Here is a 27,528-nt window from a genome sequence, read left to right as displayed (position 1 = left end):
AGAGTATAGCCTATGGTTTTCCCAGCCAAGACAATGTCAAGTATTCCTTAACCAAGTTATAAGACCACTAATTTTCCAAATTTATAAGTGGATTATAGTAATCTTGGGTTGGCAGAGAAAGAGAAAGACTCAGGTAGACATGTGCCTCCTGTCCCAGTGTCTGGAACAATTGGTCCCCCCTCTCCCCCCGTTGGTGTGTCCACAGTGCATGTATGGAGATCAGAGGATAAATCATGGAAGTGGGTTAACTATTGCCACCCTGTGGGATCTGAAGATGTAAGGTCAGGCCCTTGATGGAAGTGAGCCATCTTGGCCACCTTCAAGTCTTAAACTAACTCCCTCTCTCTCTCTCCCTAGCAATTATGGAGCCTCCCTTCTGGCTCAGTGTGAGGCCATGGAGAATGGCTGTCAGCAGGTCCTGTGGCTGTACGGCAAGGACAACCAGATAACTGAAGTAGGCACAATGAATCTTTTCCTCTACTGGGTAAACGAAGATGGAGGTAATTGCTCTTCTGGTGACTCGATGTCAAGACTGCAGGGGGCGGGGGACTATAGTGGCTGCTGTGGAGACCGCATCAGGGTTGGTTTTTATTCTTGTTTCTGCTGTTTGGCTTGAAAAGCTTGAGAATGATTTCAAACTGTACATATGGCTCAGCATGTAAAAGTACTGGCTGCACTTGCAGAGGACCTGAGTTCTGTTCTGAGCAACCACACTGTGGCTCACAACTGTGACTCTAATTTCAGGGGATCCAGTGCCCTCTTCTGGACTCCGTGTGTGTGTGTGTGTGTGTGTGTGTGTGTGTGTGTGTGTTTTTTTTGTTTGTTTGTTTTGGTTTTTTGTTTTTTTTTTTTTTTCGAGGCAGAGTTTCTCTGTATAGTCCTGGCTGTCCTGGAACTCACTTTGTAGACCAGGCTGGCCTCGAACTCAGAAATGACTCTGCCTCCCGAGTGCTGGGATTAAAGGCGTGCGCCACCACGCCCGGCGTGTGTGTGTGTGTGTGTGTGTGTGTGTGTGTGTGTATAGCCCAGGATAACCTTGAAGTCATTATACCACAAGGGCTGACTTTGAAACATTAGATCCTTCATTCTATATGGCAAGAATATATGGGATTGTATCATACCTGGCTTGAGTGGTTTTTTTTTTTTTTTTTTTAAGACAGGGTACCACTTGGTAGCTTACAGAAATCTTCCTCTGGAATGAGGTTGGGATGCTATAATTATAAACATGTGCCACTATATGTGACTATCTTTAGCATCCTGGCTGCTCAGTGCCTGCTTTGATAAGAGTTCAGGGGAAGTGTTGACAGTTTATGTAGCACTGAGTGAAATGCCATAAAGCAGGGAACAGAGCAGACCTGTGTCGACCGTTAGCATTTCGATAGGTGTGCAGAACTTAGGAGCACGTTTTAGACCTGCTTATGATTGTAGATTGTTTATTTCATGGTAATTACAGACACTGAGAATGTGCAAGTCAGGGGTGTGGCTGGCTGTTCACGTTTCTAACACCAGCATTAGGAAGTGGAGACAGGCAAACCCTGGGAGCTCACTCACCCATCGGCCTCCCAGACAGGGTGAGCTGCAGGTTCAGTGAGAAAGGCTAACTCAAAAATAACATGGAGAGCGCTAGAGGAAGGCACTCAATGTTGTCCTCTGGTTCTGCGTGTATGCACACACACATGTGTGTGCACACACTCCCTTGTACATGTGCACACATGCTTGAATGAACAAATGCTCATACACATGTACATATGCTCTCTCTCTCTCTCACGCACGCATGCACGCACGCACGCACGCACGCACGCACGCACGCACGCACGCAAGCACGCACGCACACGGTAAGATAGTACTTCCATGTACAAGTTCCCAGTCTTGGCTTCAGTGACCATTAAAGCCTCCACACTGGCTTCATTTTGCTATCGAGGTGGGAAGAGGTGATTCAGCCAAGGCTGCATGCAGCCCTGCATGCTGATCTGAGTACAGGCCTGCCTTATACTCCATCTGAGGGAGAGTGAACAGCCTGCCCTGAACTCACTCTGGGCACTTCTGCTTGGTGTCCTCTGGCCCTGGGCATGCGATTCTGCCAGATGCACCAGGCACCTTCTTCAACTTCTGCTGTACTTGGAAATGTAAGAGAACCAAATTTATGCTGGAATTTGGGGGATTTCAAACTAGAACTTCACATAAACATACATCGGAAGTGATGGTAGAGAGAAGATGGCCAGTGCTGACTTCTGTGTTCAGGAGACGTCTTCCTCTCTAGCCACTCCTGTCCTGGTCCCCACCTACCAGCACCACAGATACAAATAGGGACATCATTCAGAAAAGGCAAAGTCATTATTTATGGGAGGTGTCAAGGACTTAGCCACTATCTACGTCATAGTCATACAAGTTAACCAGACACTGTCCTGCTCAAATAATTGTCCCTTATCCAGACACAAGTCATGGAACACGCTTACATGGCAGGCCGCAGTGGGGATAAGTGGGCTTGTTTTTTGCCTCTTACAAAATATATGAAGCCTTACTAAGAGTTAGATTTTATAACTTTTGCCCAAGCCAGTTTTAGTTTCGATGTGTTTCTTCAGTTGGGGTGTTTAGCAGGCAAAGGGGGGTTGGAGAGGATGGGTCAGGATGAAAACTTCAGTTCCTAGCACCTATACCTGGCAGCTCACGGCTCACAGCTGCCTGTAACTGCAGCTCCGGGAGATCCACAGGCACTTTCGTACTTGGACATAAAGTCTCTCTCTCTCTCTCTCTCTCTCTCTCTCTCTCTCTCTCTCTCTCTCACACACACACACACACAATTAAAAAACAAACGGTTCCTGCCTCTTTACCCCTCTTCTCTGTCTCACTGATAATCTAACACCATGTAACAGAAACCTCCTGCGATTCTCCTCGTTGGAGGATGAAGATGGATGAACATAGCAGCCCACAGAATGCAGGACAGCAACCAACTGCAACATTTGCTGAGTCACAAGCCATGTCTGTGGGGCTCTGTTTCCTCCTGGGTGTTCTGGAACTCGCTCTGGCTCCTGGGAGTGTGTTGTGGTTGCAGAGGAAAATGAATACTTCTCACCCAAATGCTATCATGTAGCCGGCTCTGTCTGGGAACCAGGGGACAGATGTCCCATGTCGTCTGCTCTGTCTGAGAACCAGGGGACAGATGTTCTGTTTCTTGACCTCAGGCTGGTGGTTACAGTAGGAGGCTAAATTCATTCCACAGAACAGCCTTTGCGTGTGTGAACACTGCTGTTTGGGTTTAACTCGGTGTTGTCGGAGATCTACACTAACTGTAAGAAAGGTCTCTCTCTGTGTGAAAACTGCACACACACACACATGCACGCACATGCACACACCCATGCATTTCTCTGTCTAGCTAACGAGTTATCCCAAACACATTTATTTTAAGACCATAAACACTTTACAAATGACAAGTACCCTTGGGAACATCGCCAGTACCAATCTCTTCTTTCTAAAAAGTGATTTTCAGAAAATAAATGGTCCCTGCTGCAGCCCAGCAAAGAGAATTCATTCATTCATATTTTAAAATTAAAAAATACTTATTATGGAGGCTGGGGAGATGGCTCCATGATTGTTAGGAGCAGTAGCTGCCCTTCCAAAGGATTCAGGTTCAGTTCCCAGCACTTACAGATCTGGGGCCCTCTTCTGTCCAAGGGCACTACCTGCATGTACCACACATACATACAGGTAGGTGAAACACCCATGTACATGAAAACAAAACAAAACCCCATATAACTCCCTAGGCCAGACATCATGCAGAAACTGGGGCATACAAAGATGGAAACCATCAGAGAGCAGGAGAGATCCTAGCTCCATCCTGTCCTGAGACAGAGAGCTGTAGTTCCAGGCCTGAACTGCTGTGGGATCCGAGCCTTCTCTCACAGGTCTGGGCAAACACACATTTGTTTCTCTGGTAAAATAAGGATTGGTCTGGGTTAGTTCTAAAGTTCCTATCTATATTCAAGGCTCTGGGGGAGCCCCAAAGCAACAGGGCAGTGTGAGCCCTGCAATAGCAGGGCAGTTCCTCTATTGATTCTATCTGGTGTTTCTCTAAGTGTATTTGTGACGTCCTCTGCAAGCAGGGGGTAGGTCATAGACAGGTTGTCTGCTATAAGGTTCAGCATCTTTGTAAGGTGATATTTAAGGCTTATTGGTCTACATTGCTAGATGCCAGTAGTGGGAAGGAAGGGGGGGGGGTTGACTACCAAGGATGACTTTTTTAAGATAGAGCAGCCCAGTCTAGTCTCAAATCTGACCTAAGGATGACCTTGAATTCCCAATTCTGCCTTCAACTCCCTAGTGCTGGGATTGCATCTGTAAGTCACCCATATCCAATTCATGTGGTGAGGGGATCAAACCCAGGGCTTCACACATACTCTGAAAGCAATCTATCTACTGATCTATTCCCTGAGTCCACCAAAGTGACTTTAAAGGGGGAGGGTTACCCAGAGCTTACAGCTGGAGCGCTGTGCCCGGCTTTGACGGTGGAACGTTCACTTGGGGGTCTCCGGTGTAGTCAGAGTGGCAGTTCATCTCTTGAGACTGTACTCACATTTTCTCTTTTCTTCTTTTGAAGACACGAAGCTTCCCCTGAGCCCACTGCCTTCAGATCTCTGTGGGAAACTCCGGATCGCCCCCATTCATGCAGCACAGATGATGTGGGCTTCTGAAGGCAGTGTGCAGGCAGCACCAGGAGGAAGAACTTTGTGTGTGTGTGTGTGTGAGTGTGTGTGTTGTGACCTCCTCCTGCTGTGGAGGTCAGAGGATTGAGAAAGGGAGGGTGTCTGCTCTTGTGTGTGCTCCTGTGGGGGTGCACTGCTGTAGAGGCCAGAGGACTGAGGTAGGGTCTTCTCTTGCTTCTTTCCACCTTATGTGCTGAGACACAAGGCCTTTCTTTCACTGAGCCCAGGGCTACTGGTTTGGCTAAACTAGTTGGCCAGGCAGTGTCTCCTTGTTTCTGTAGCACCAGTGTGAGCCATCCCATCCAGCTCTTATGTGGGTGCTGGGATCTGAACTCAGGTCCCTAAAAAGCTCTTGCTTGCCTCCAGTCATCTCTCTGGCTCAGGCAGAGCAAGATTTTATGCATGTTGTTATAGGTGCCAATTAATTTTTATCTACTTTGGGAATAGTTTTGACATGACTGCTCATCTTGAAGAGTATTTCTTAATTCTCAGTACTGAGAACAGAGTTCACTTTTAAATTATTTATTTATAATTTTTTAGTTGTGTATGTGTTGTCTTCAGCATGTGTTTATGCTCTCTACAGATACCCTTGGCAGCCAGTAGAGGGCGCTAGAATGCTTGGAATTAGAGTTATAGACAGTTGTGAGTGCCTGGTTGGTGTTCTCTGCTGCTGTGGGATTCCAGAGCGTTGAATTCAGGTGGTCAGACTCAGGAGCCAGTGCCCTTACCCACTGTCATATGTTTCTGCTTATTTAAGAAAATTTGTTGTATTCTTAACTGTGTGTGTGTGTGTGTGTGTGTGTGTGTGTGTGTAGGAATGTGCACACGAATGCAGGGACCATGGAGTCCAGAAGGGAGGACCAAATGCCTCGGGGCTGAGTCAGGGGGTTGTGAGCTTCCTTATGTGGGTACAAGAACAGAGCTCTGGTCTGAGTAGCAGCAGCTGTTGGCATCCTCTGAGCTGTCTCTTCTGTTCTCATATTAAAGTGGCTTTAAGAATTGTCACTGCTGCGGTATGTTGTCTAATGATGGAAATCTTGCAATCATCCCTGTTTCTAATTGACAGAAGAGGAGCTGGCAACGCCCCCACTAGATGGCATCATTCTCCCGGGAGTGACCAGGCAGAGCATCCTGGAGCTGGCACAACAGTGGGTGAGTGCCTGAACAACTTCCATGAGCCCAACAGACACACACACACACACACACACACACAGACATACACACACACAGATGTACATACAGACACACAGACATACACAGAGACATACACACAGTCACACACACACATACACACACACACAGACATACACACATACACAGACATACACCCAGACATACACACACACACAGATGTACATACAGACACACAGACATATATATATATACATACACAGAGACATACACACAGTCACACACACACATACACACACACACAGACATACACACATACACAGACATACACACAGACATACACACACACAGATGTACATACAGACACACAGACATACACAGAGACATACACACAGTCACACACACACATACACACACACACAGACATACACACATACACACACACAGACATACACACACACAGATGTACATACAGACACACAGACATATATATATATACACAGAGACATACATAGTCACACACACACATACACACACACAGACATACACACAGACAGACACAGACATACACACACATGCACACACATACACACTCATACAGACATACACATACACAGATGTACATATAGACACACAGATGTATATATACACACACAAACATTCACAGACATACACACACACACAGACATACACACAGTCATACACACACACACAGACGTGCACACACATACACACACAGACATAAACACACACACACGGACAGACATACACACACATGCACACACATACACACTCATACAGACACACACACACACACATTCACACACAATCCAAATGAGCTTTGCTTTGCAATGATAACCTACCCCATAGTTCCCACCTGTGTTATCTAATCTTTAAATCTCACCTCGAGCAAAGATCTCCTGAGAAGGTCTGTGTTGGCAGACCTTTTTTAGCAGGGAACCAGCTGGACAAGATGTCTTACTGAGGAGGGCTTCAATACTAGCCCCAGTCCGTGTGCAGGGTGCCTTCTAAGCCAGCCTGGTCAGACTGGATGTTTCCACCCAGTCTAAACTGTAAGCCATTCTACATTGTGTTGATGACATATCCTATCCTGTAATGTATTCCAGTATTATAGGAGCTACAGATTTTTATTGATATATTAATATCAATGTAATGTTAATTTGGTCCTGATTTTTTTTTCTTCCTCCACTACCCCGTTCCCATTGTCTCAGATTTCCACACATGTTTATTTTAAAATTAAACACACTCAAAGAAAATATAAAGTTGTTTTCTGTGGATGTTCACATCCATGGGACCAAGGCCGGAGTTTTAGGGTGTTTGTTATTTGAAGTGACATAGCGTTTGTAAGACTGATGTGGAGTAGACTGGCTGGCTGGCAGGGGTTCTTGGCTGGCACTAATGATTCATGTGTTCCAAAAGTCCCCATAGACCATGAAAAGGTTTTCAGGACACTGTGGTCAGACAGTCCTCGTACACAAATGTTGGGACACACACATAATTTTGGAGTGGACCACAGTTTCTCTGGAGAAGACTGCAAACAGAGGCTGTGAGCTAAATAACCCTACCAAGTCCAGAGTGGACAAAACCCCAGTGCCGCCTGTTGGCTGGTGCACAGTGGGCACGGCCTTTGCAAGCTGCTGGTTTAATTTCAACAGCTTGCCCTGTCCCACATATGTTTGCAGTTGGAAAGATAGCTTCCTGACGTTCAGTAATTTCTGTTTTATTAAGAGAGTGAATCAACCGAGCACAGAAGGTTGGCCGACCAGGCCAGTACAAGCCAGTTTCACACCTCCGGCTCTTGAGCCTGGAAGCTAGGTTTTTCTAGAAACATTTCCTCGACTCCTTAACTGCAGCTTACTTTAAAGCTTTGTTGAAAATGCCAAGAGGCACTGGGGTCACGGCTTGCCGAGCAGGGAGCTAATCCGTACGCGAGCCCTGCTCTGTTGATGTGCAAGAGGGTTATTTTTCTGTTGCTTCTCTCCAGAACGCAGACCTCAGCAGCTCTCAGTAAGGTTTGCTGATTTGCTGAAACTTACTTGTTTAGTAATTTATTTAATTTTGAACAAAATCACAACGGCTCTCACTGTAGTTGCTCATACAAAGTCAAAACACTGGCTCCTAACAAAGAGCGACGACTTCAGCTCTTGGAGCTCAAGTTATGATTTTTTACTACTTTTGAAGGCAATCAGATGAGGATTGTTTGGCCCTGGGAAAGCCCCTCCCCATCTGGAGCCCAAGCATCCTCACCTGTAACGTCAAGAGGATGTCTTCAGCATTAGAGACCTCGGCCCATGGTGGGTACAAAGTCAAACGGCCATTATCATACCAACGTCTGATGCGGTCGCTTGTTCTCCTCTATCATGGAAGATACAGAAAATGTGCTAAGTGCATGAAGCGGTTCTTAGAGTCAGCTGCTTGTGAGATCCATGACAATGTGCACGTCCTAAAGTCATGACTGTGTGTCATGACTCCATGATGAATATCTAGACAAGTTCCTTTGAAAGCTGTGATTTGGAAGTGGGTTGCTCAGAATGTTGGGCAAACACACAGTGTGCCCTTTCCCACTCAACTTGTTAAGGTAATCGCACAGTGGGGCCCTTTCCTGCTCCCTGCAGCGGACCATTACGACACCATCACGACAACATCCAAGTTCAGCCAGATCCAAAGACACACAGTGACTTTCTTTTTTTTTCTTTTTCTCTTTATTCTTCCACCACTACCTCCACTCCCTCCTCCTCTCCCCTTCTTCCTCCTTCTCCCTCTCCTCCTCTCCCCTTCCTCTTCCCCCTCCTCCTCTCTCTCCCCTTCCTCCTCCCCCTCCTCCTCTCCCCTTCCTCCTCCTCCCCTCTCCTCCCCTCCCTTTCCTCCACTCCCCTTCCTCCTCCTCCCCTCTCCTCCCCTCCCTTTCCTCCTCCTCCTCCTCCTCCTCCTCCTCCTCCTCTTCTTTCTAACATTCCAAACAGGGTGAGTTTAAGGTATGTGAGAGACACCTCACCATGGATGACCTGGCCACCGCCCTTGAGGGTAACAGAGTGAAGGAGATGTTCGGCTCCGGGACAGCCTGCGTTGTCTGCCCAGTCTCTGATATTCTGTACCAGGGCCAGGTAAGAGAAAGAGTTTTATGTGCTCATCATTCCTAGCCCTTTGCCCAGGGCTGGTGAGACGGCCCAGTGATGGAGACATTTATCATCCAGGCTGAGAACCCACATAGTGGAAGGAAAGAAAGTGACTTGCAAAGTTTACCTCTGACCTCCTCTCCTGCACTTGTCTGCACCAACCCCCCCCAACCTACACACACGCACACACATACACATACACACACAATAAGCGAGTAAATGAGTGAATGGAATTTTAAAGATGTAAACATTTACCTGTAATTGAATGAAGTCATAACGTGAGGGAAATTCGAGAGCATGGGCCTGGGTTGGCTCACACATTTCCACCTTCCTGGTGGTTTCATGAGAACTCAATCATGAGATCAAGTCAGCCCTGACCTTGGAAAATGTGTGAGCCTAACTTGGTCAGAACGGAGACTTCCGTTGTCACCTGGTTCTGCCAGCCTGCTGCATTAGGAATTAGGAGTGGAGCGGCCACAGAATGTGTGCGAGGTGAAAGTTCATCAGATGCCATTGCTGTTGTGAGGGTTCAGTAGAACACTGCACAGACATTTCAACACTTTCCTTTTTTTTTAATATTTAATAATTTATTTTATGTATGTGAGTACACTGCTACTGTCTTCAGACACACCAGAAGAGGGCATCACATCTCATTACAGATGGTTGTGAGCCACCATGTGGTTTGTGGGATTTGAACTCAGGACCTCTGGAAGATTAGTCAGTGCTCTTAACCACTGCCATCTCTCCAGCCCCTGCACATTTCAAATGATGTCCTCTGATGTCCTATTATCTTCTTGCTACATTTGTCTGATTTTTTTTTTTTAAAGAACAGATTTATTTGCTTTTATTTCACGTGTGTGGGTATTTTGTCTGCACGTCTTTCTGTGCACCATGTGTGTGCAGTGTCTGTGGAGGCCCTAACACTGCAGTTACAGACAACCATGCGGGTGCTGGGAATCAAACCTGGGTCCTCTGAAGGAGCAGCCAGTGCCCTTAACCACTGAGCCCTCTCTCCAGCCCCATTAATTCACTTTTGCTTGTGTCCTGTGTGTATTATTTTGACAGTTCCAGGGCTTTTCCTCGTGCACATCTGTCAGCCTCTGTCTTTATAGTGTAAGGATATAGGAATTGCTTTCCAGGGTTTCCATAAATGTGCAGCTGCTATGCTGTGGCCATGCAGGCAGCCTGTAACCGCGTAGGTGTTGTTCCTACAAGACTAACGACCTCTGATGACTTGTTAGATACAAAGTCCCCTGATGCATGAATCGAACCTTACAATCTCAGCTGACTGCTCCGATCATTATTACTATCCATTATCATTACTATTAATTATTATTATTATTTGTTATTATGTTTTGCTTCACACTTTAGAATGTGCTTTTCAGGGCTGGCTGGTGATGTAGTTTGACATGCAGATATTTCTCAGTGGGGAAACTACCTGGTTTTTATGTTGATAAGGCAGAGAGATGGGGAAGAGGGAGGGGGAGGCATGCATACCAGGGAGGGATAGAGAGAAGCAAAGAGAGGAAGAAAGGATTGCAAGGGCCCAGTCTGAGTATTTTATGATAATGTCTAGGTATGTTATTTGTCCATTTTAGTAACTAAAATCCAATTGTTCCTCCACTCTAGAAATAAGTTTACAGAGGTTAACTTACCTTTAATGCTTCTCCTAAATGCTCCAGGGAGGCATTCAGAGCCCAAAGGGTTCCTAATTATCGTATTATACTAAAAGGCATAATAAGAAGAGTGTTTGAGAATATGAGCTATCTACTAACTATCAAAGCATCAAAAGCCAGCCCGCCAGCAAGGCATGAACAGGCATGGCTCAGATATAAGCCAAGGGCATGGGATCTCTTTCAGCTAGGAATTTAACCCTGCCTTCCCATGGGAGTTGTGGCCCATGGAGGTGGGCCTTGCCCCAGATGTAGGTTCAGAAACTCCTTATGTAAAAGAAGAGCCTTGCTTTAATTCATCTCTTTGAAATGACTTGCTTTTGTTTGTTGAGAAATATCTTTGAGGTCTGGTTCCTTGCCAGCGTGTTCAGTAGGGGGCAATTATCCATGCTGTGAATTCTTAGACTCCTGGGTTGAGTTAGTCTACTGTTTCGGGGACCCCTTCTAGTCTGAATTCCTTTTTTTTTTTTCAAAGATTTATTTATTTTATTTAATGTATATGTGCACACACTGTACAGATTGTGAACCTTCATCTGGCTGTTGGAAATTGACTTTTAGGACCTCTGCTCGCTCTAGTCAACCCCGCTCACTCTGCCCCAAAGATTTATTTATTGTTACAAATAAGTACACTGTAGCTGTCTTCAGACAGCACCAAAAGAGGTGGGTCAGATCTCATTACAGATGGTTGTGAGCCACCATGTGGTTGCTGGGATTTGAACTCAAGACCATCGGAAGAGCAGTCAGTGCTCTTACCCGCTGAGCCATCTCACCAGCCCTATTCTGAATTCCTTAAACCACCCTGAAGAATGACATCCAAGCCTTTTGTGCTTTTAGTTGAGTTGGTAGGAAATGAATATGTTGTCATTAATTGACTGTTTTTTATTCAAGTAGGAGGATCAACAATATGAACTAACCAGTACCCCACAGAACTGTGTCTCTAGTTGCATATGTAGCAGAGGATGGCCTAGTTTGCCATCAATGGGTCTTGGGAAGATCATATGCCCCAGTACAGCGGAATGCCAGGGCCAGGAAGCGGGAGTGGGTGGATTGAGGAGCAGAGGGGTGGGGGTATAGGAGACTTTCGGGTAGCATTTGAAATGTAAATGAAGAAAATATCTAATTAAAAAATGGAAAAAAAAAAAGACTCAGGTTAGGGAGGTAGCATGTGTTGGCAGTATGTCGGGTGCTACCCTTGGTCTGGTGGGATTGCCTTCCTGTTGTAGGAATGGTCTTCCTGTCCCCACTATGTGCGCCTCTCCCCCTCAGACTCCGGTCTTCCTGTTCCCACCATGTGTGCCTCTTCCCCTCAGACTCCAGTCTTCCTGTTCCCACCATGCGCACCTCTCCCTCTCAGACTCCTTTCTCCTTCCTTCCTCAGATGCTGCACATTCCAACGATGGAGAATGGCCCCAAGCTTGCAAGTCGAATCCTGGGAAAGCTGACTGATATCCAGGTAGCCATCTTCACCACCTGGGGTTGGGGGCAAGCTGGGGAGATGAGATGGCTCAGGGGATAAGAGTGTTTGCTGCTCTTGTAGAGGACCTGGGTTCATGTCTCAGCACACTCATATCAATCAGTTCACAGCTCTGGTTCCAGGAGTTCTGGTACACTCTTTTGTGTGCCTCTGGCACTCCACACGGATGATGCACATTCATACATGCAGGCAAAATACTCAGATACGTAAAAGAAAAAAAAATACTAAAAAAAAAAAAAAAAAATCCCCCTGGGGCTCAGGTTGTGGTCAGTGAGGTAGCCCATGTTTACTGCTAGAGCATTATGTCCTCCACATACTAGAACCACAAAGGAAAGAGATGAAGTGGTGTGATTCAAGGCAAGTGATTTAAACTTAAGGAAGATATTCCTGACAGAATGAGCAGAGTTGAGTTAGACCGGAGAAGAAAGAGAGAAAGGGGGTGGGGTGGGGGTGGGGGTGGAGTGGAGTACTCATGAGGGATGTGGTGTCAGCTAGCATTCCAGAATAAATGTGTTTCAATACTTTAAAATTCTGATTTAAGAGTATAACATGTTATTGCAAAAATGGAAAATATATTAAAAATAGGAGACAGGGTTGGAATATAGTGGTGCTGTCTTAACCTACCATGTGGTAATGTCAGGTCACGTCTCAATACCCAGAGCTGGGGGGGGGGGGTGGAGAGAAAGAAAGAGGAATTAAATTTATCCATGGATCCAGCACTTAGATACAATTACTGTTAATTCTAATTTTTGAATGCTTACAACTCCAATATTATATAAGCATTTACCTGTCTACTTATATTTTCCAACAAGATAGTTGTAATTAAACACAATTTTGTTACCTGCTTTTTCTATATAATAAGCCATCTGCTTGTCTCTCACGAGTTTCTCAGGCTGGGGACAGAGCTCAGTTGGTGGACTCCTTGCTTACTGGGCACAAAGCCTTGGGGTTAGTCCCCAGCCTCTCACACCAGACTGCTGGTCACATTTGTAATCTCACTGCATCTGGAGTTCAGGAGACCAGAGGCCATCCTCCACCAAATGAACGTCCAAGCTAGCCTGGGCTATATGAAACCCTGTCTCAAAAAAGCCAAAACTAATAACTAATAAAGAAGGAAAAAGAATAGTTATTTATTATTTTACACCAGTGAGCTGCTTTTCATAGAGATCTTTTATAAGAAAGTTGGTGAGGAGAACACCTTTAATCCCAGCACTTTGGAGGGATGGGCAAGGGATCTCGGAGTTCAAAGCCAGCCTGGTCTACATGGGGAGTTGACGATCAACAGGGCTATGTAGTGAGACCTGATTTTTTTTTTTTTTTAAAGGTTAAAATAGAAAAGACGCACATAGGGGATGAGTGCTTAAATGCTTATCACCCACAGAATTCAGGTCCCCAGAATCCTATGTAGATGCTGCATGACATGACAACCCACCTGGTGATCCCTGCTTCTGAAAGAAAGCCAGGAGATCCCCAAAGCAATCTGCCCAGTTCGACCAGCCTTATCCATGCGCTCTGGGCTTGATTGAGTGACCCTATCTCTGTGAATAAGGAAGAAGAGTGTCAACCTTAGGACTTTGCATGCATGTGCACATATATATGTATCTACATGTCCACACACATATATACATGCCTACAACATCACACACACACACAATGGAAAAAGGAAAAAATAAATAACAGATGCATGTGGTAGAGCAGTTGAGAAAACTCAAACTTTCCCCTCTTGATTTATGTGCTTCAGGGATGGTGACACTAAGTCCAACGTCAGGTCTGGGGAAGCAGCCTGGCTAGTAGAGTATTTCCGGTTGCAGGCGCATACTGGTAATTCAGCACTTGGTGGGTGGAGATGGGGATCGGAAGTTCATAGTCATCACAAATTTTGCAAGTCTGAGGCCAGCCTAGGCGGGGGAGGGAGGAAGTGAGAGACAGTGCCCCCCAGGTCCACTCAGAATCCATACTGAACCAAGTCAAAGGTCTTAACCACAGGCACAGGAGATCAGAGATGACTCAGAGTCAGTCTCAAGCACACACACCCGTGTCCCCCAATGCGTTAAGCAACAGGGCCTTCCGTCCATAATCAAAACCACATCTTCTTCCCTCAATTATTTTATGCTTGTGTCCTCAAGTCTCCAAATTATCCTCTTACAAGATGGCAAATTGGTGCTGTTAGCCAAGTGACTAGCTCGCCTGTTTCCAAGAAAAATAATTTTAGTAATTACTGAGGGGGAAAAAAGAAGTCTGATGTTACATCATGTTTGACATTTGATCTCTTTGGGTGTTACACAGAAACATGATGTTTCCCTACAAAGTGTTCCACAAAATTAAAGACAAGAGTTTAAAAAAAAAAAAAAACCCACACACAAAAAAAATCAAAACCCAAGCTCTTGCCAGTATGACCCAGGGGGAATTTTTGAAACCTCAGATGTATAAACTTTTGAATATTAGGATAAGTACTTGTCCGGTGTAGCTAATTATCCACATTGGTCCCTGGGTGCTAGCTTACGAACCTTAGCTTTACCTCCTGCAAAGGGCACAGTCCCAATACAAGGTTGTTTTGTGCCCCACCCCTTCTTTTTATAATGAGGAGGGAGAGGCACTAGCTCACCATGGCCATGCCACCTGCTCTCCTGTTTCCACCCACCCTACACTCCCAGCTCCCACTCTCGGGGTGGGAGGGGACCCAAAAGCCCCTTTGTTTCATGAGGCCACCATCTCTGCTGAGCCTCCTTCCTCGTGGTTGCATTATAGGGTCATGGCTGTCTGTCCTTCAGTGTTCAATCCCTGTAGGAACTTTTTCATTGGATTTGTTTTTAAGACAGGGTCCCACTGTGTAGACCAGGCTGGCCCTGAACCTTCCAGAGTTCCCCCAGAGCATGTGCGGCACACCTCCTGTGGAAAGCTTTTAAATACCTCCTGAGCTACTTAGACTCCAAAGTTCAGTCACAATCAGTCACACCGGTCCCCTCCTAGAGCTGCTTGAATGCTTGGGTTTTGGGTTCTTTTTGTTTGTTTGGGTTTTTTGTTTTTGTTTTTGTTTTTGTTTTTTTTTGCTTTGTTTTTAAACTTCTCTTTATGTCCCCTCCGGATTAGCACAGGTCTTGGGTAGAGTATACAGACAGTAATATTTCTTCATTGAAAGAAGGAATGAGATGCCAAGATATTTTTTTTTTAAATACAGATCATGTGTTACTCCTGTGTATTTACATATTCTAGGAAGAGATGGGAAATGTCTTAAACAATATGGCGTTGATAGGTTTCATATTATTAAACAACATACTTGAGGTAGTCATTTTATAAAGAGAAAAGGATTGTCTAGCTCACAGTTTTAGAGAGTAGACATTGATCTGGTCTCTCCTGAGGCTGGCAGGTAGGTGGCAGGTTTCCATGCAGCGACAGGGGGTTACTGTCCTTTTCAAGGCAATGGCTCTAGTGAGCTAAGGGCCAAGGCCACAACTTATGTTCTGCTATCATTTGGTAGCTCCACCCTGGGGGCAGAGCCTTCAAACCAGAGCTATTGAAGAGACCGCAGACATCACATCACAGCAAGCATCAAATTCTTCCATGGTATCCTAACAAGATGGATATTTATACCACCATGCCTGCCTCGGGGCAGCAGGAGCCTGGGCTTCAGGCATCAGGGAAGGGGGTGTGAGGAATGGGCTCTTGTTTCATGGGGTAGGAAAAGGAAGCTGCAGGTTCATACTGAGGCCATTATTATTTTATTGATTGATTGAGATAGTCTCTTACACTCCAGGCTAGCCTTAAATGCCTGTAGATCCTACTGCCTTCACCTCCCAAGTGCTGGGACTACGAGTAGGTGCCAACACACTCATTTTTTTTTTTTAAAGATTCGCTTTTATTTTTAATTATGTGTCTATGGGAATAGAGGGGGTGGTATGTGCACTTGCAAGCGCCAGTGCACATGAAAGCCAGAGAGCGTGCTGAATCCGATGGAGCTGGAATTAAAGACTTTTGAACCCAGGTGCTGATTGAAGCCAGGTCCTCTGGAAGATCAGTCCGAGCTCTTAGCTGCTGAGCCCCTGCTGCAGCTGATGGAGCCTGTGAGGTTTGGTTGAGCTGCTCGCTTTTAGACTGAAACACGTGTTTTTGCTTTTGTTTCAGTATGGAAGGGTGGAGAGTGACTGGACAATCGAGTTACCCTGATGGCAAAGCTCAGGGTATCGGTGACGGGGTGCCACAGAAGAGCGACTCCTGCCCTCGAGCTGGGACCACCTGTGACCATCTAGTCTTGCACATTGTGGTCGCGTTGCTCATGTGTTACCAAATGAGGTTTTTCCTTGAGCCACAGAAAGTTGCCAGTGTTCAGTGTCACCTATATACATGGTAGTAATTGCTTACTGTAGTCTCCCTCACCCTGTACCAGATCCTTAGTAGGAGAATGGGTTCCCCAACCAATGAGATGTCTGTGTGCTGGAAGGGCTACTGAGGAAATGTCACAGGCGGCCTCCCTGTGACTCATGGGCACCCTCAGAGCAGGACACTTTGTTTCTTTTGCTGGTGAGGTTCTTTTGTTTTTTGTTTTGGTTGGTTTTTTTTTTTTGTTTGTTTGTTTGTTTCTAATTGGGACAGATTTGGGCTCCCCATGCAGCCCTGCTGGCCTGGTATTCCCTAATGTTCACCCCGGCTGGTCTCAGACTCAGAGCAGCCTTCCCATCTCCCTCAGCCTTCTGGATACTGGGGTGATTGACAGGTGACCTACCATGATTTGTTTTTGTTTTTTAATCAAAAGTTTGGTCACCTGGATTTCTTTTCTCCATGCTTCTGTAGGTCCCTGAGTCCATGCTAAGGTGACTCTGTCCCTTCTTGGTATCGTGGTCTGCACTAATCTCACCGAAGGTGTCTGAGGCTGGTTGTCCGCACTGCCCTTTTTACGTAACTGGCTGCTCACTGCGCTGCTATGAGACTAGGGGTCCTGTGCCTTCTAGATCTTTGCATCCTCAAAGCCCAGCACATAGTAGGTATTTTTTTCAGTACATGTTTACTCTAAGAATGAACATAGAAGTGTACTTTCTGTCTCTCCATGCTGAAACCCTTTCAGAAGCCAGGCCTGATTTGGGCAGCATGTAGCCGTATTTACCTCAGGCTGTCTTTCCTGTCCATGGACTCCTCCAGACAGCACAGTCAGTTGGAAAATTGTCTTATGTTTTAAGATTATCTTGGAATTGAAGCAATTGCCCTGGAAAGATGAAGTACTAACCACGTGGAAATGACAGATACTATACATTATGTGTTAAATGCCAAATAAAGGGTCAGGTTGGGAGATAAACTCTGGATTTGAATCTTAATCTACACTTTGAACCCTTCTCTTGAAGGAGCATTGATGAAGTGCCTGGCTAGTAACAGACACTAATTCCAGACCATGTTCTTCTTGGTTAGGAACTGTGAGTGAAAAGTTCTCTCATGGCCCAGCTTATCCAGGAGAATGTCAGGTCTTGATAGAAAGCCGTCACCCTTGGAAGGTCGACACTCAGCCATGGTACTTTGGTTTCCTGGTTTCCATAGCTTTCAGCTTACTGATGGAACTTGGGTCTCTTCAGAGCCCCAGGGGGAAGGGCTTTATAAGAACTCCACCCATTAGAGACAGTCCTTAAGACATTTAACATTTAACCATACACACACAGCACTTAGGTTCCATTCCAGTTGTTTATCTGTCTGGCTTTTTAGACAGAAACAGTGAAAAATTGGAGAAGGCCATGACTGGAGATGGTAAAATATGTCCGAGGGGCCTTTTCTTTAGTGACTGAAGTCTTGGGCGAGGGTGTCTTTGAGCTGAGTGTCTCCATCCTTCCCTGTTCAGGATCCTTCCTGCAGGTGCTCATGAGGTAGTAGCATCATGAGATGCTCCTTTGCTTCCCTCTACTCTTTGACTTCATCTTTACATCTAGGATAGACTAGCAGGTGTCGTAGCTGTCAGGTAGCACAGAATGACCAAACTGAGTCTGGAGAGAAGGGAGGTGCCTTGTCTGTCCTGAGTCCACTTAAGGCTTTACACTTTTAAATTAAGCATGGCCCATGTGATGGTCGGGAACATGGGCTATGACCTCATAAATCAAAACCTGTTAAGCCTTCCATCAGGCTCAGTTAAAATGGAAGGAAGGAAGGACACATGGTTTTTAAAAACCAGAGGCCTGATACAGAGCACAGTCTGCCATCCTTACTGATAACAGAATATGAAACTGACCTTTGCAATGGCTTCTTTATGGGGATCAAAGGAACATCTGTAATTCCTTTTCCCTGTTCATTATTTGTTTAATTGCAGGGGCGTAATGCAGCATGAGGGTTGAAATTGTATCCAGGCAATTACCCCTTCTTCAAGACTCACTATCCCAACACTAATTGATCGTTTAAGGCATAAGACAGTGGAACATTGGGAACATGTAAAGCTAATCTGCCGGGCACCATCAACAAATTAATATTATTGCTGATATTTGCATAATTCACTGCAATTATTAATGTTTAATCAGGATGTGCAGATGAGATTTGCCGGGTCACATGGGAGTGGGTGTAACCGGGACTAAACAGGCCTGGAAGCTCTCGAGGATTCTCTTATTTTGTATAGCTCCATCTTTTCACAGACAAGTCAGATTTCCTCAGAACACATGAGACACCCAGGAGTTCAGGAGTAGAGCGAACCTGAGCCTTGGCTAACGTGGCTTGCTGATGCAATGTGGTTGTTAGGGTTACTTATGGAGGACTCTATTAAGGGTGCTAAAGAATGGATAAATGAGCGATAGCTGGCAGCCTGTGTTTGAAAAAATTCAAAGACGTGACTGAGAAACTTTGTTAGGGAGCTAGACCTTTTCCTGATGTAAGAAGCAAGCTTTAAAGGGGCTTGGGAGAAGACTCAGTGGTAAGAGCACTTGCTGCTCTGGTAGCCACCCTATAGTTCGCTTTCTTGAACCCACCTAGTAGCTCACAACTATCTTAATTCCAGTTCCAGAGTATTTGACAGAGTAAAGGTCCTCTTCTGACCTTTAGGGGGAGCTGCACGCCTGTGATGTGATGGGAAGACACACTCTGCTCCCACCACGTGTATGTAAAGTCTTCTTACAAGAAGAGAAACAAGCTCTGTGGTGATGTGTCTGCTCTGTGAAGAGGTAGAGAGCCTATCTCAGTCACGCTGGGATACAATCCTCACTGTATCATTTTGTTACTTGTTGCTTGGTAATAATGTAGCTGAAGACGTCATCTTGCGGGGCTGAGCGCTCTTGGGCTCCTGGTGACAGCTTTGAGCACGATGTAGGGAAGACTTTGTTTCAATTCGGCACTTTCACTTTAAGGGAACTAGTTGAAGTATGAAGGAAGCTGTCTGTATAACCGTTTTCTTTGCCTTCCTGGCTCTGTGTTCTACACAGAGTCCTCTGTCCTTATAAAATTATGTTGTTCAGTTTAAAACTTGTGGCTGAGACAGAAAGTCTCTTGGCAGACAACAGTTGCTTGTTTCCATTGGATGGTACTTTCTAAACCATTTAGAGGAATACCATTGGTCACATCAAAGCTAAGGACTATGGGAAATAATGTGTTTCATGTCTGGACCCATGCTAAGCAGGTTTCTTATGAGTATTTAGCCATTGTAGTTGCAAACAGTGGTGCCTGTGAGTGATTTCATGGACATGTGGTAGCAACTGCCATTTTATTTTGTCACAGGAAGAATTTATTCAGCTTTCTAGGTTCCACATATCTCTGTCCCCAAAGAGGCAAAGGGTTTCAGATTTTTCATGTTGTATGTTACTGGGCAGAGGCCACAGGATTAGGGTTGGTTTGGTATACACTGATTGTGCATGCACACATGCATCTCGCTCAGCCAACAGTGGGATAGCATGTTCACATAGAACATAAGTAGCGGATAACGATTACCTCACGGAGAGTGTGGGCTGATAACTTGAACTAACTTTAGACATAAAAGTGATGTTTAATAGATACCTAGGAGGACCAGAGAAAGCACACCTCTCAGCCATCCATCACAGTTCATCTCAGCCTGTATAAGCTGGTTCTCTTCTTTTCTGCTGCTTGGGAGGTTAGAACAGAGGTCTTTTCATGCTCAAGTCTGTGGATTCTCACCTGTCTCCTATCACTTGCCCAGCATGTCTGTCATCTACACTTATATTTGTAACAAAGTATACAAATACACTTGAATTTGTATCCTGTCTCTGGAGCAGTTTTGAATTGTCAGCTGCATCTGACACAGCTGCACTCTGCCACCCGGCTGCATCTCTCTCTTCACTTTTTATTTGTTTATATCATCTCACTTTTGATGACCAAATTTGCAGACTCTGTAACCTAGGCTGGCCTTAGATTCTCGATTTTCTTGCCTCAGTTTCCCAAATAGCCGGAGTGATGGGCACCAGGTCCAATTTCAGTTTGAGGATTTGAATATAAAAACAAAAGCCATTTAAGATATTACAAAGAGGTTTTCCTCCCCCTTTTCCTTTTCCTCCTCCTCCTCTTCTTCCTCCTCCTTCTCCCCCTCTTCCTCCTCCTCCTCCTGTTCTTGTTAGAGTTCCTTTCAAAGGCCCAGGTAGAATCAAGAACCTTTCTTCCTTAATGTGTTCCATAGTAAGAGACTTCTGGGCTGTGTGATTTGGAAAGGTTGATATAGAAGCTCAGGAAGACTGTGGTAGCATTTGTGGGTAATAATTCCATAAGGTACCGGTGGATCGTATTTACTCTAATAAGTGACAAGAACTTGAGATTTTGGCCACATCTTTAATCCCAGCACTTAGGAGGCAGACACAGGTGGGTCTCTGAATCTGAGGCCAGCCTGGACTACATAATGAGATCTAGGCTAGCCAGACAGGGCTGCACAGGGAGATCCAGGTTTTTTTGTTTGTTTGTTTGTTTGTTTTTTTCAGAGAGAATAAAAAAGAAAGCATGAAATTCGTCATAGAGACAAAGTGTGCTTTAGAACTGCTGTGTGTGAGTTTTGAGATTTCATATGCCTGACGATGTCCTCTTCATACTATGACGAGTCTGACTGATGTGGGAGCTTTTAAACTCCAGTGATACAATGTTCAGTTCACATCATGTACCGAGATCCCAAGAGCTAAAGGAAACCGGGGGCTGGGAGTGAGTTAAAGTCTAGTACACTGACAGACATCTGCATGGCCATGTGGTGAAGACCCAGGGCACCTGTCACTGAATGAACACAAGAGAAGGACAAATGGAGGTGGTGAAGAGAGAAGGCACAGTCTATCTTGGGATGTGAACTATTCATGTTTTTTGCAGGGGCTTCCTTTTTCTGCCAGGTCCTGGGACCTTCAGCCTTCAAAGTCAGTGCTAAGTACAGTTAGTGTTGCCAGCGAGCCAGCCCAGTGGCCTGTCCTGCCAGATGCCAGAGTCAAACTTTGAGTTTACATTCTAAAGGTCGTGGTGCACAGAGGCTCTGTACTCCTAACGTCCAGTCTGGAAAAGCACCATGGTGTGTAAGCTCTGTCTTTAGTCATTTCATTCTCAGATACAGAAAGCCCTGAAGCCAAGTAATTAGCAAGATGTAGTCTGTCCTTTCCTTCCTCCAGAGAATTGTACACCACTATTCCCATTTCTTGATGAAGGGCAACAGATTTGGAAATGATGTGGCTTACAACTAAGATGTGTGCCGTGCCATGTGGTTGTTCTCTCTGGCTGGTTTCATAAATGCTGTGAAAATCTTCCTAAGGGGTGGGGATGAGATGGAGATATCTCTTCAGACCCCAGGGCTCTGGCACCTTTCCCAGGAACACCGATGAGACTTCTTTCATTTCTCCAGAGATTTAAATCAGGTTCCAAAAAGCTGGTGGGCTGAATCACTAGCACGTGGGAGGATGAGGCAGGATGATTGTGAGTCTTAGGCTAGCCTGAGCTACAGACTGAGTTCTAGTATAACCTGGTCTACCGACAGACACCCTCCTAACATGATTAATGAGCTCCAAACACTAAGACAGTTGAAGCAGGAGGCTGCAAATTCAACCTTCAGTTTCAGTAGCGTAGCAAGATGGTCTCAAGATTAAACTTGTGGGTTTGCACACAGCTGCACAGCTGCAGATCTCTTCTGATGATGTCCAGTAGGGAATGCTCCAAAGCATGTCTACAGCGGAAGCCTGAACGGAACCACACAGGTATAGGATCTGTGCCCTTTGACTTCGTGGCTGAGAACAGATATGTACCGCAAGTTTCAACCTCAGAGATTACAGGTGGGGTCAGAGTCAGCTGGACAACAGAGTCCTCGCCATCTCTCCTGCATCAGCATTGGGTAAAGCCATGTCACCACAAGGCTCCACTTCCTTGGTCTTTAAGTAGACAGACAGATGCTGTGCACAGGCCTGGCTTTCGGGGTAGATGTTTCGAAGGTCTTGAAGGGCTTTAGAGAAGTGCAGAGTAAGGAGAGTGGCGTGGGAGTTCACTGGGTACAGGAAACTACCTCATTCTCCCAAAGGTTCGTAGAAGCACAGTTAAGTATGGAAAGTGGCTTCCTTGCACCACAGATGTCTCACGTGAAGCCCTGCTAGTGTTAAGGACCCACAGTGGTGGTGTTCTGCGGGTAATGGACACGTTCCTCACTGTTGGCAGGTTCTTCAGATTATGTCTACCTTTCTGTTGCCAATAAAACAACTGAAAACGTACCGTTTGCCTAGTGTCATGAAACTGGAAAGGTGGTGTGCGTGAAGCTACGAATGCCTTATTGCCGCTTTTATTGTGTCTGGAGGCTTTTGGTCAGTGACTGCAGTAAATAGCATGTATGTCTTTAAACCACAGCAGCACCAAGAAGGTGAGGATTTAGGGCACTAGAGACCTGAAACCACACAACCAAATGTTTGAACAAGAAATGAAATGGGCGTTTAAGAATCCCAGGCTGGTAAGATGGCTCGGCTCGGGAGCGGGGGCTGCAAAGGTGCCGACCACCCAGTTTGATGACCTACGTTCCATCCCCAGGACTGACCTGGTTGAAGGAGAGAACTGTGTTCCTCTGACCTCTGTGTACCACAGAATGCTCTCACCGCCCCCAACACAGGCACACATAGACAAGTTCATTAAAGCCGCCCCTCCCTCCGAATCAGTCTGCTCCTGTCTCTCAGGGTTGCCCAGGAAGATGGGTTGGTGCAATGGTCAGTTTCAAACGTCAGCTTGGGTGGAGGCTTTTTTAGAGAAAACTCTGAAGGGAGAGCACCTGCCCCGAGTCTCACGGGCTGGGCGCTTGGACACAGAAAGGGAAGAAGCCTGCTGAGTGAAGACTTCCCATTTCTCTGTTTACTGATGTTCCAGGATATGAACCAGCAACCATTGTGGACTTCTCCCCATCTTCGAGCTGCCTGAAGCCATCTGGCTGGTCATGAACACTTGTTCAAATGCACCTGTTACATAGGCACTTACAGAGTGATTTTATGGGTATGGGTGTGTTTCTTGCATGTGTGTCTGTGTACCATGCGTGTGCCTGACACCCGTGGAGGACAGAAAAGGGTGTTGGGACTCCTATGACTAGAATTTGACTGGTGTGAGCTGCCATGTGGGTGATGGGAGTTGAACCCAGGTCCTTTGGAAGAGGAACCAGTGCTCTTAATCCCTGAGCCATCTCCACATATGCATTTCTGTGGCTCATTCAAACTAATGTAACTATAGAAAAAAAAACCCAGCTTTTCTTTTAAAGAACTGCTGTAAATAAAAAAATATAGAACCTAGACGTGTCTGTGTGTTCAGTGACCTCTCTACACTTTGTCAACCTGTGAAGATCTTGGCTCCTGCTAATATCTCTGTCAGAGTTACATGTATGTGTCGGGGGACACAGCTTAGTGGTAGAACACTTGACTAGAATGCCCAAGGCTCTGGGTTCAGTTCCCCAGCACTGGCAGAAGAGTAGAGTAGGGAGAAGCAGCACTCGAGCTGGGAAGGTCATTGTCCTTCTGAGGATGTCGATGCTGCACCCCCACAGGAATGACAAAGGGAGACCTGACATTCCTGAGTGTGGTGACACATTTGCAGACACTGATGTGACAGATGAGAAGAGACAGATGTCTCCTCCGGGGCTCCAAGTGTCTCTTTGTGTTGATTTAGTAGGACGTACAGAGAACAAGAAGGGGGCCTCCAGTTTTTCTAATGATTTTTGTACAAGGCTGATCCAACATGATTTTAAGCATATTCTAATCAAGGGTCGGGTTCCACATAAGACATGTGACCTCTGCCTCTTGTCACAACCACTTCTTGTACAGCCTGACTCCATTTAGAGCATTGACAAGAGGCAAATTCGCATCCTGGGTTGGGGTAGATGTTTATCCATAAAGTAGCCACTGCTTGGCTTTTTAGCTCTGTCTAGAAAGCCCATGGCTATTTGCTCCCAAAATCACAGTTACTGGAGGTTTTAAAAATGCAATAATTAAAAAGAACTTTCCAAGTTTTCATTTTTTTAAATGCTCATTTTTATTTTACCTGTCTGGGTGTTTTGCCTGCATGTATGTATGTCTGCACCATGTGTGTGCAGGGCCCACAGGCTGGAAGAGCGTATTGGATTCCCCCCAACCCGAGTTACCTCTGATGGTTGTGAGCAGCCGTTTACGTGTTTGGAATTGCACCAGGGTCCTCTGCAAGGGCAGCAGGTGCTAACCACTGAGCCACCTCTCCAGTCCCTTCCCGCTCCATTCTTAGATCTGTGCTGACTATTCCATGCATGGACTTTCCAAGCTAAACTGTTTTAAAAAAAGACTAAATTGAGCTTGTTTAAGGGTAGTACTATAAGGTAGTGAATATTTCTCATTAGTGATTCCTTCACTGTGGGAAACAGGTGATTCATGCTTTAATCTCTGGCATCTTGTGAGATAGAAGGAAACAGCCTAACATGCAGATGGCTAATAATAAAGAGAATGGCCAAGAGCCATTGGCTGACCTTGTGGTCGAGTTCATTCTTTCATCAGTGAGCAGCAGAGATAGAAATCAGAGTGGGAGATGGCCGGACGAGTCAAGTTCCGTCTTCCTCATGAGTGGGACCACGATGGGCCGTCTGTGTGTTTGTGAGGCCGTGATAGCGTAGACCTTGGATGTCAAGGTGGCATAGTCTTCCAGACGTAATGACTATTTGGATCAGTGAGCTCTGAGGACAGGGGGTGGCCCTCTGCTAGACAGACCCCAACCCTATGTGTCAGTCAAGGCCCTAAGGACACAGTCAGGTTTCCTAGGAACTTGGCCTTTAGGCTGTGACAGAAATTCCTCTTTAGATCTTCAACCTGCTGGTGTCTGCTTCAGGTCTCTGACTCAAGATAACAGCGTCACATGTCTGCATTTCCCAGCTGTCAGGTTCCCCATCTGATGGTTCATTTTGACTGTGGCTTGTTTTATAGTTCGCTTCAGCTGTGGTCTTGACCCCTTGGAAGAGGATGCCTTGATTGAAGAACTGACTGGAATCCAAGATTGGCTTTTGGACATGTCTATGGGACATTAGAAAATGCTAACAGATGTAGGTGGACCCAGTCCACTAAGGGCAGTATTTCCCTAGGCTGGTAGACCTGGACTGCTTAAGTAATGTTGCTGTGGGTGGAGATTGGGGATTCTTATGGAAGAAGGACTGCAGGACTCAAAGGGGATAGGAACTCCACAGGAAGACCAACAGAATCAACTAACCTGCACCCGTAGGGCTCTCAGAGTCTGAAACACCAACCAAAGAACATACATGGGCTGAACCTAGGTCTTTCCACACATATGTAGCAGATGTAGCTTGGTCTTCATGTGGATCCTGAACAAATGGAGCAGGGGCTGTCCCAAAAGCTGTTGTCTGTCTCAAATCATGAGCTAACTGAATTCCTTAAACTGAGTGTCTAAACTGATAAAGATATAGGCCATGGATTGAGCCCCCTTCCAACCGGGTCTTAGGAACCCAGACTGAGCCAGTGACTGATGACGTTGTCACCTGTGCTGAGGCTTTTTCCCTCAGGAAAGAACACATGTGGAGTATTCTCTCCTCTTGGTCCATGCCCACCAGTTCAGAACACTGCTAATCAGTTAAGGCACCTCAGCTAGCTTACTAATGGCGGACAGTGCCTAAGAGAAGCAGGAGTTCTAAAGCGCAGGAGTTCTAAAGCCCCTAGCATTGCTCTGCCCCCTAAAGAGGGACGGTGCTGTCATACAAGGATGTTCAAGCATCTGGAAGGGAAAGAGTTTTGAGGGCTGAGTTACAAAAGCCTCTGAAATTGTTAGTTTTTCTGGCTTGAATACCACGCCTTAAGAATGTATATGTATCCAAAAATATTTAAATGTTGGATGGAAAGGTTTTGGTGTCTGTGTATGTGTGTCTGTGCCCATATGTGTGCCTATGTGTGTGTGCTTGTGCCCATATGTGTGCCTATGTGTGTGTGTGTGATCTGTGCCTGTGTGTGTATGTAACTGGGGGGGGGGGAGGTAGGAGGACATTATCAAGTAAGCAGCCACCTTCATGATAAAAGCTCATCTCATGACTCAACTGAATTCATGGACACAGGGACCGTTGTGGTTCCTCCGGAACCTGCTGCATTCACACAATATAAAGCCCAGGTCCATGCTCACTGCACCGTTTCTGTGAGGCTCAACGTAGGAGACCAGAAGAGGGCACCATCAACATTTGGATGTGTCATTCTTAGTGTTGCCCAGTTCCTCACTTTTGTATGTATGTATGTATGTATGTATGTATGTATGATGTATGTGTATGTATATATGCATGTACACATATATGTATGTGTATGTATATATGTGCATATATATGTATAAGTGCATGCATGTACATACATATGTATTTATGTACATATGTATATATAAGCACATATACACGCATGTGCATATGTATATATGTACACACATGTAAGTTTGTATTCATGTATTATGTATGTATGTGTAGATATATAACATTCTAAGTGTATGGGTTTTTTGTCTGAATGTATGTCTGTGCACCATGTGTATGCAGTGACTATGGAGGCCAGAAGAGGGCGCTGGATCCCCAGGAAAAGTGGTGACTGGTCGTTAGCAGCCATTCAGGTACTAGGAACTGAATGAGGGTCATCTGCAAGAGCAGCCAGTGCTCTCGACCACTGAACCGTCTCTCTGAACCCTGCTTAACAAACCTTTGCTGTTGTTTTAAGATCAAGTCTCATGTAACCCAATCTGGTCTCACACGTGTATTTGATGGTGACCTTACAATTCTGATCTTCCTGCCTCCCCGTCCCAAGTGCTAGGATTACGTGTCTGAGCCATCACACCTTGAGTATGTTATACTCAGGAGCTAGGGAAGGACGCCACCAAACGAGTCACATTTCCTTCCTGTTCCTGTTCCTTCTTGCTGATTTATTTAACTGTCTGGAGTCAGCTTGCAAAGTCTGCAGGTAATTTTATTTTTATATTTCCCCTTTATTAATATTCTTTCTATTTCTGGTGTTTTGGGTTAGCTATGACTGTATGCATTGGTA

At 45.6% G+C, this 27,528-nt stretch overlaps 1 protein-coding gene across 3 annotated transcripts in view; it reads left to right on the top strand.

Moving 5' to 3' along the window:
• The window catches only part of Bcat1 (branched chain amino acid transaminase 1), an 83,003-nt gene extending 60,269 nt beyond the window's left edge, over positions 1 to 22,734 (top strand). For 2 of the 3 annotated variants that reach the window (XM_021164869.1, XM_021164868.2), the window contains exons 7-11: positions 358 to 500; positions 5,767 to 5,852; positions 8,816 to 8,956; positions 12,020 to 12,094; positions 16,238 to 22,734. In XM_021164869.1, coding sequence (XP_021020528.1) covers positions 358 to 500; positions 5,767 to 5,852; positions 8,816 to 8,956; positions 12,020 to 12,094; positions 16,238 to 16,279 — 487 coding nt within the window. In that variant the 3' untranslated portion in view covers positions 16,280 to 22,734. The remainder of the gene's footprint in view (positions 1 to 357; positions 501 to 5,766; positions 5,853 to 8,815; positions 8,957 to 12,019; positions 12,095 to 16,237) is intronic. The other variant, XM_029478949.1, reaches the window with a different exon arrangement.
• The last annotated feature ends 4,794 nt before the right edge of the window (positions 22,735 to 27,528 follow it).

The sequence above is a fragment of the Mus caroli genome, chromosome 6 (genome assembly GCF_900094665.2).
Source record: "Mus caroli chromosome 6, CAROLI_EIJ_v1.1, whole genome shotgun sequence".
Classification (NCBI taxonomy): domain Eukaryota; kingdom Metazoa; phylum Chordata; class Mammalia; order Rodentia; family Muridae; genus Mus; species Mus caroli.
This window is presented reverse-complemented; position numbering and strand designations above follow the sequence as displayed.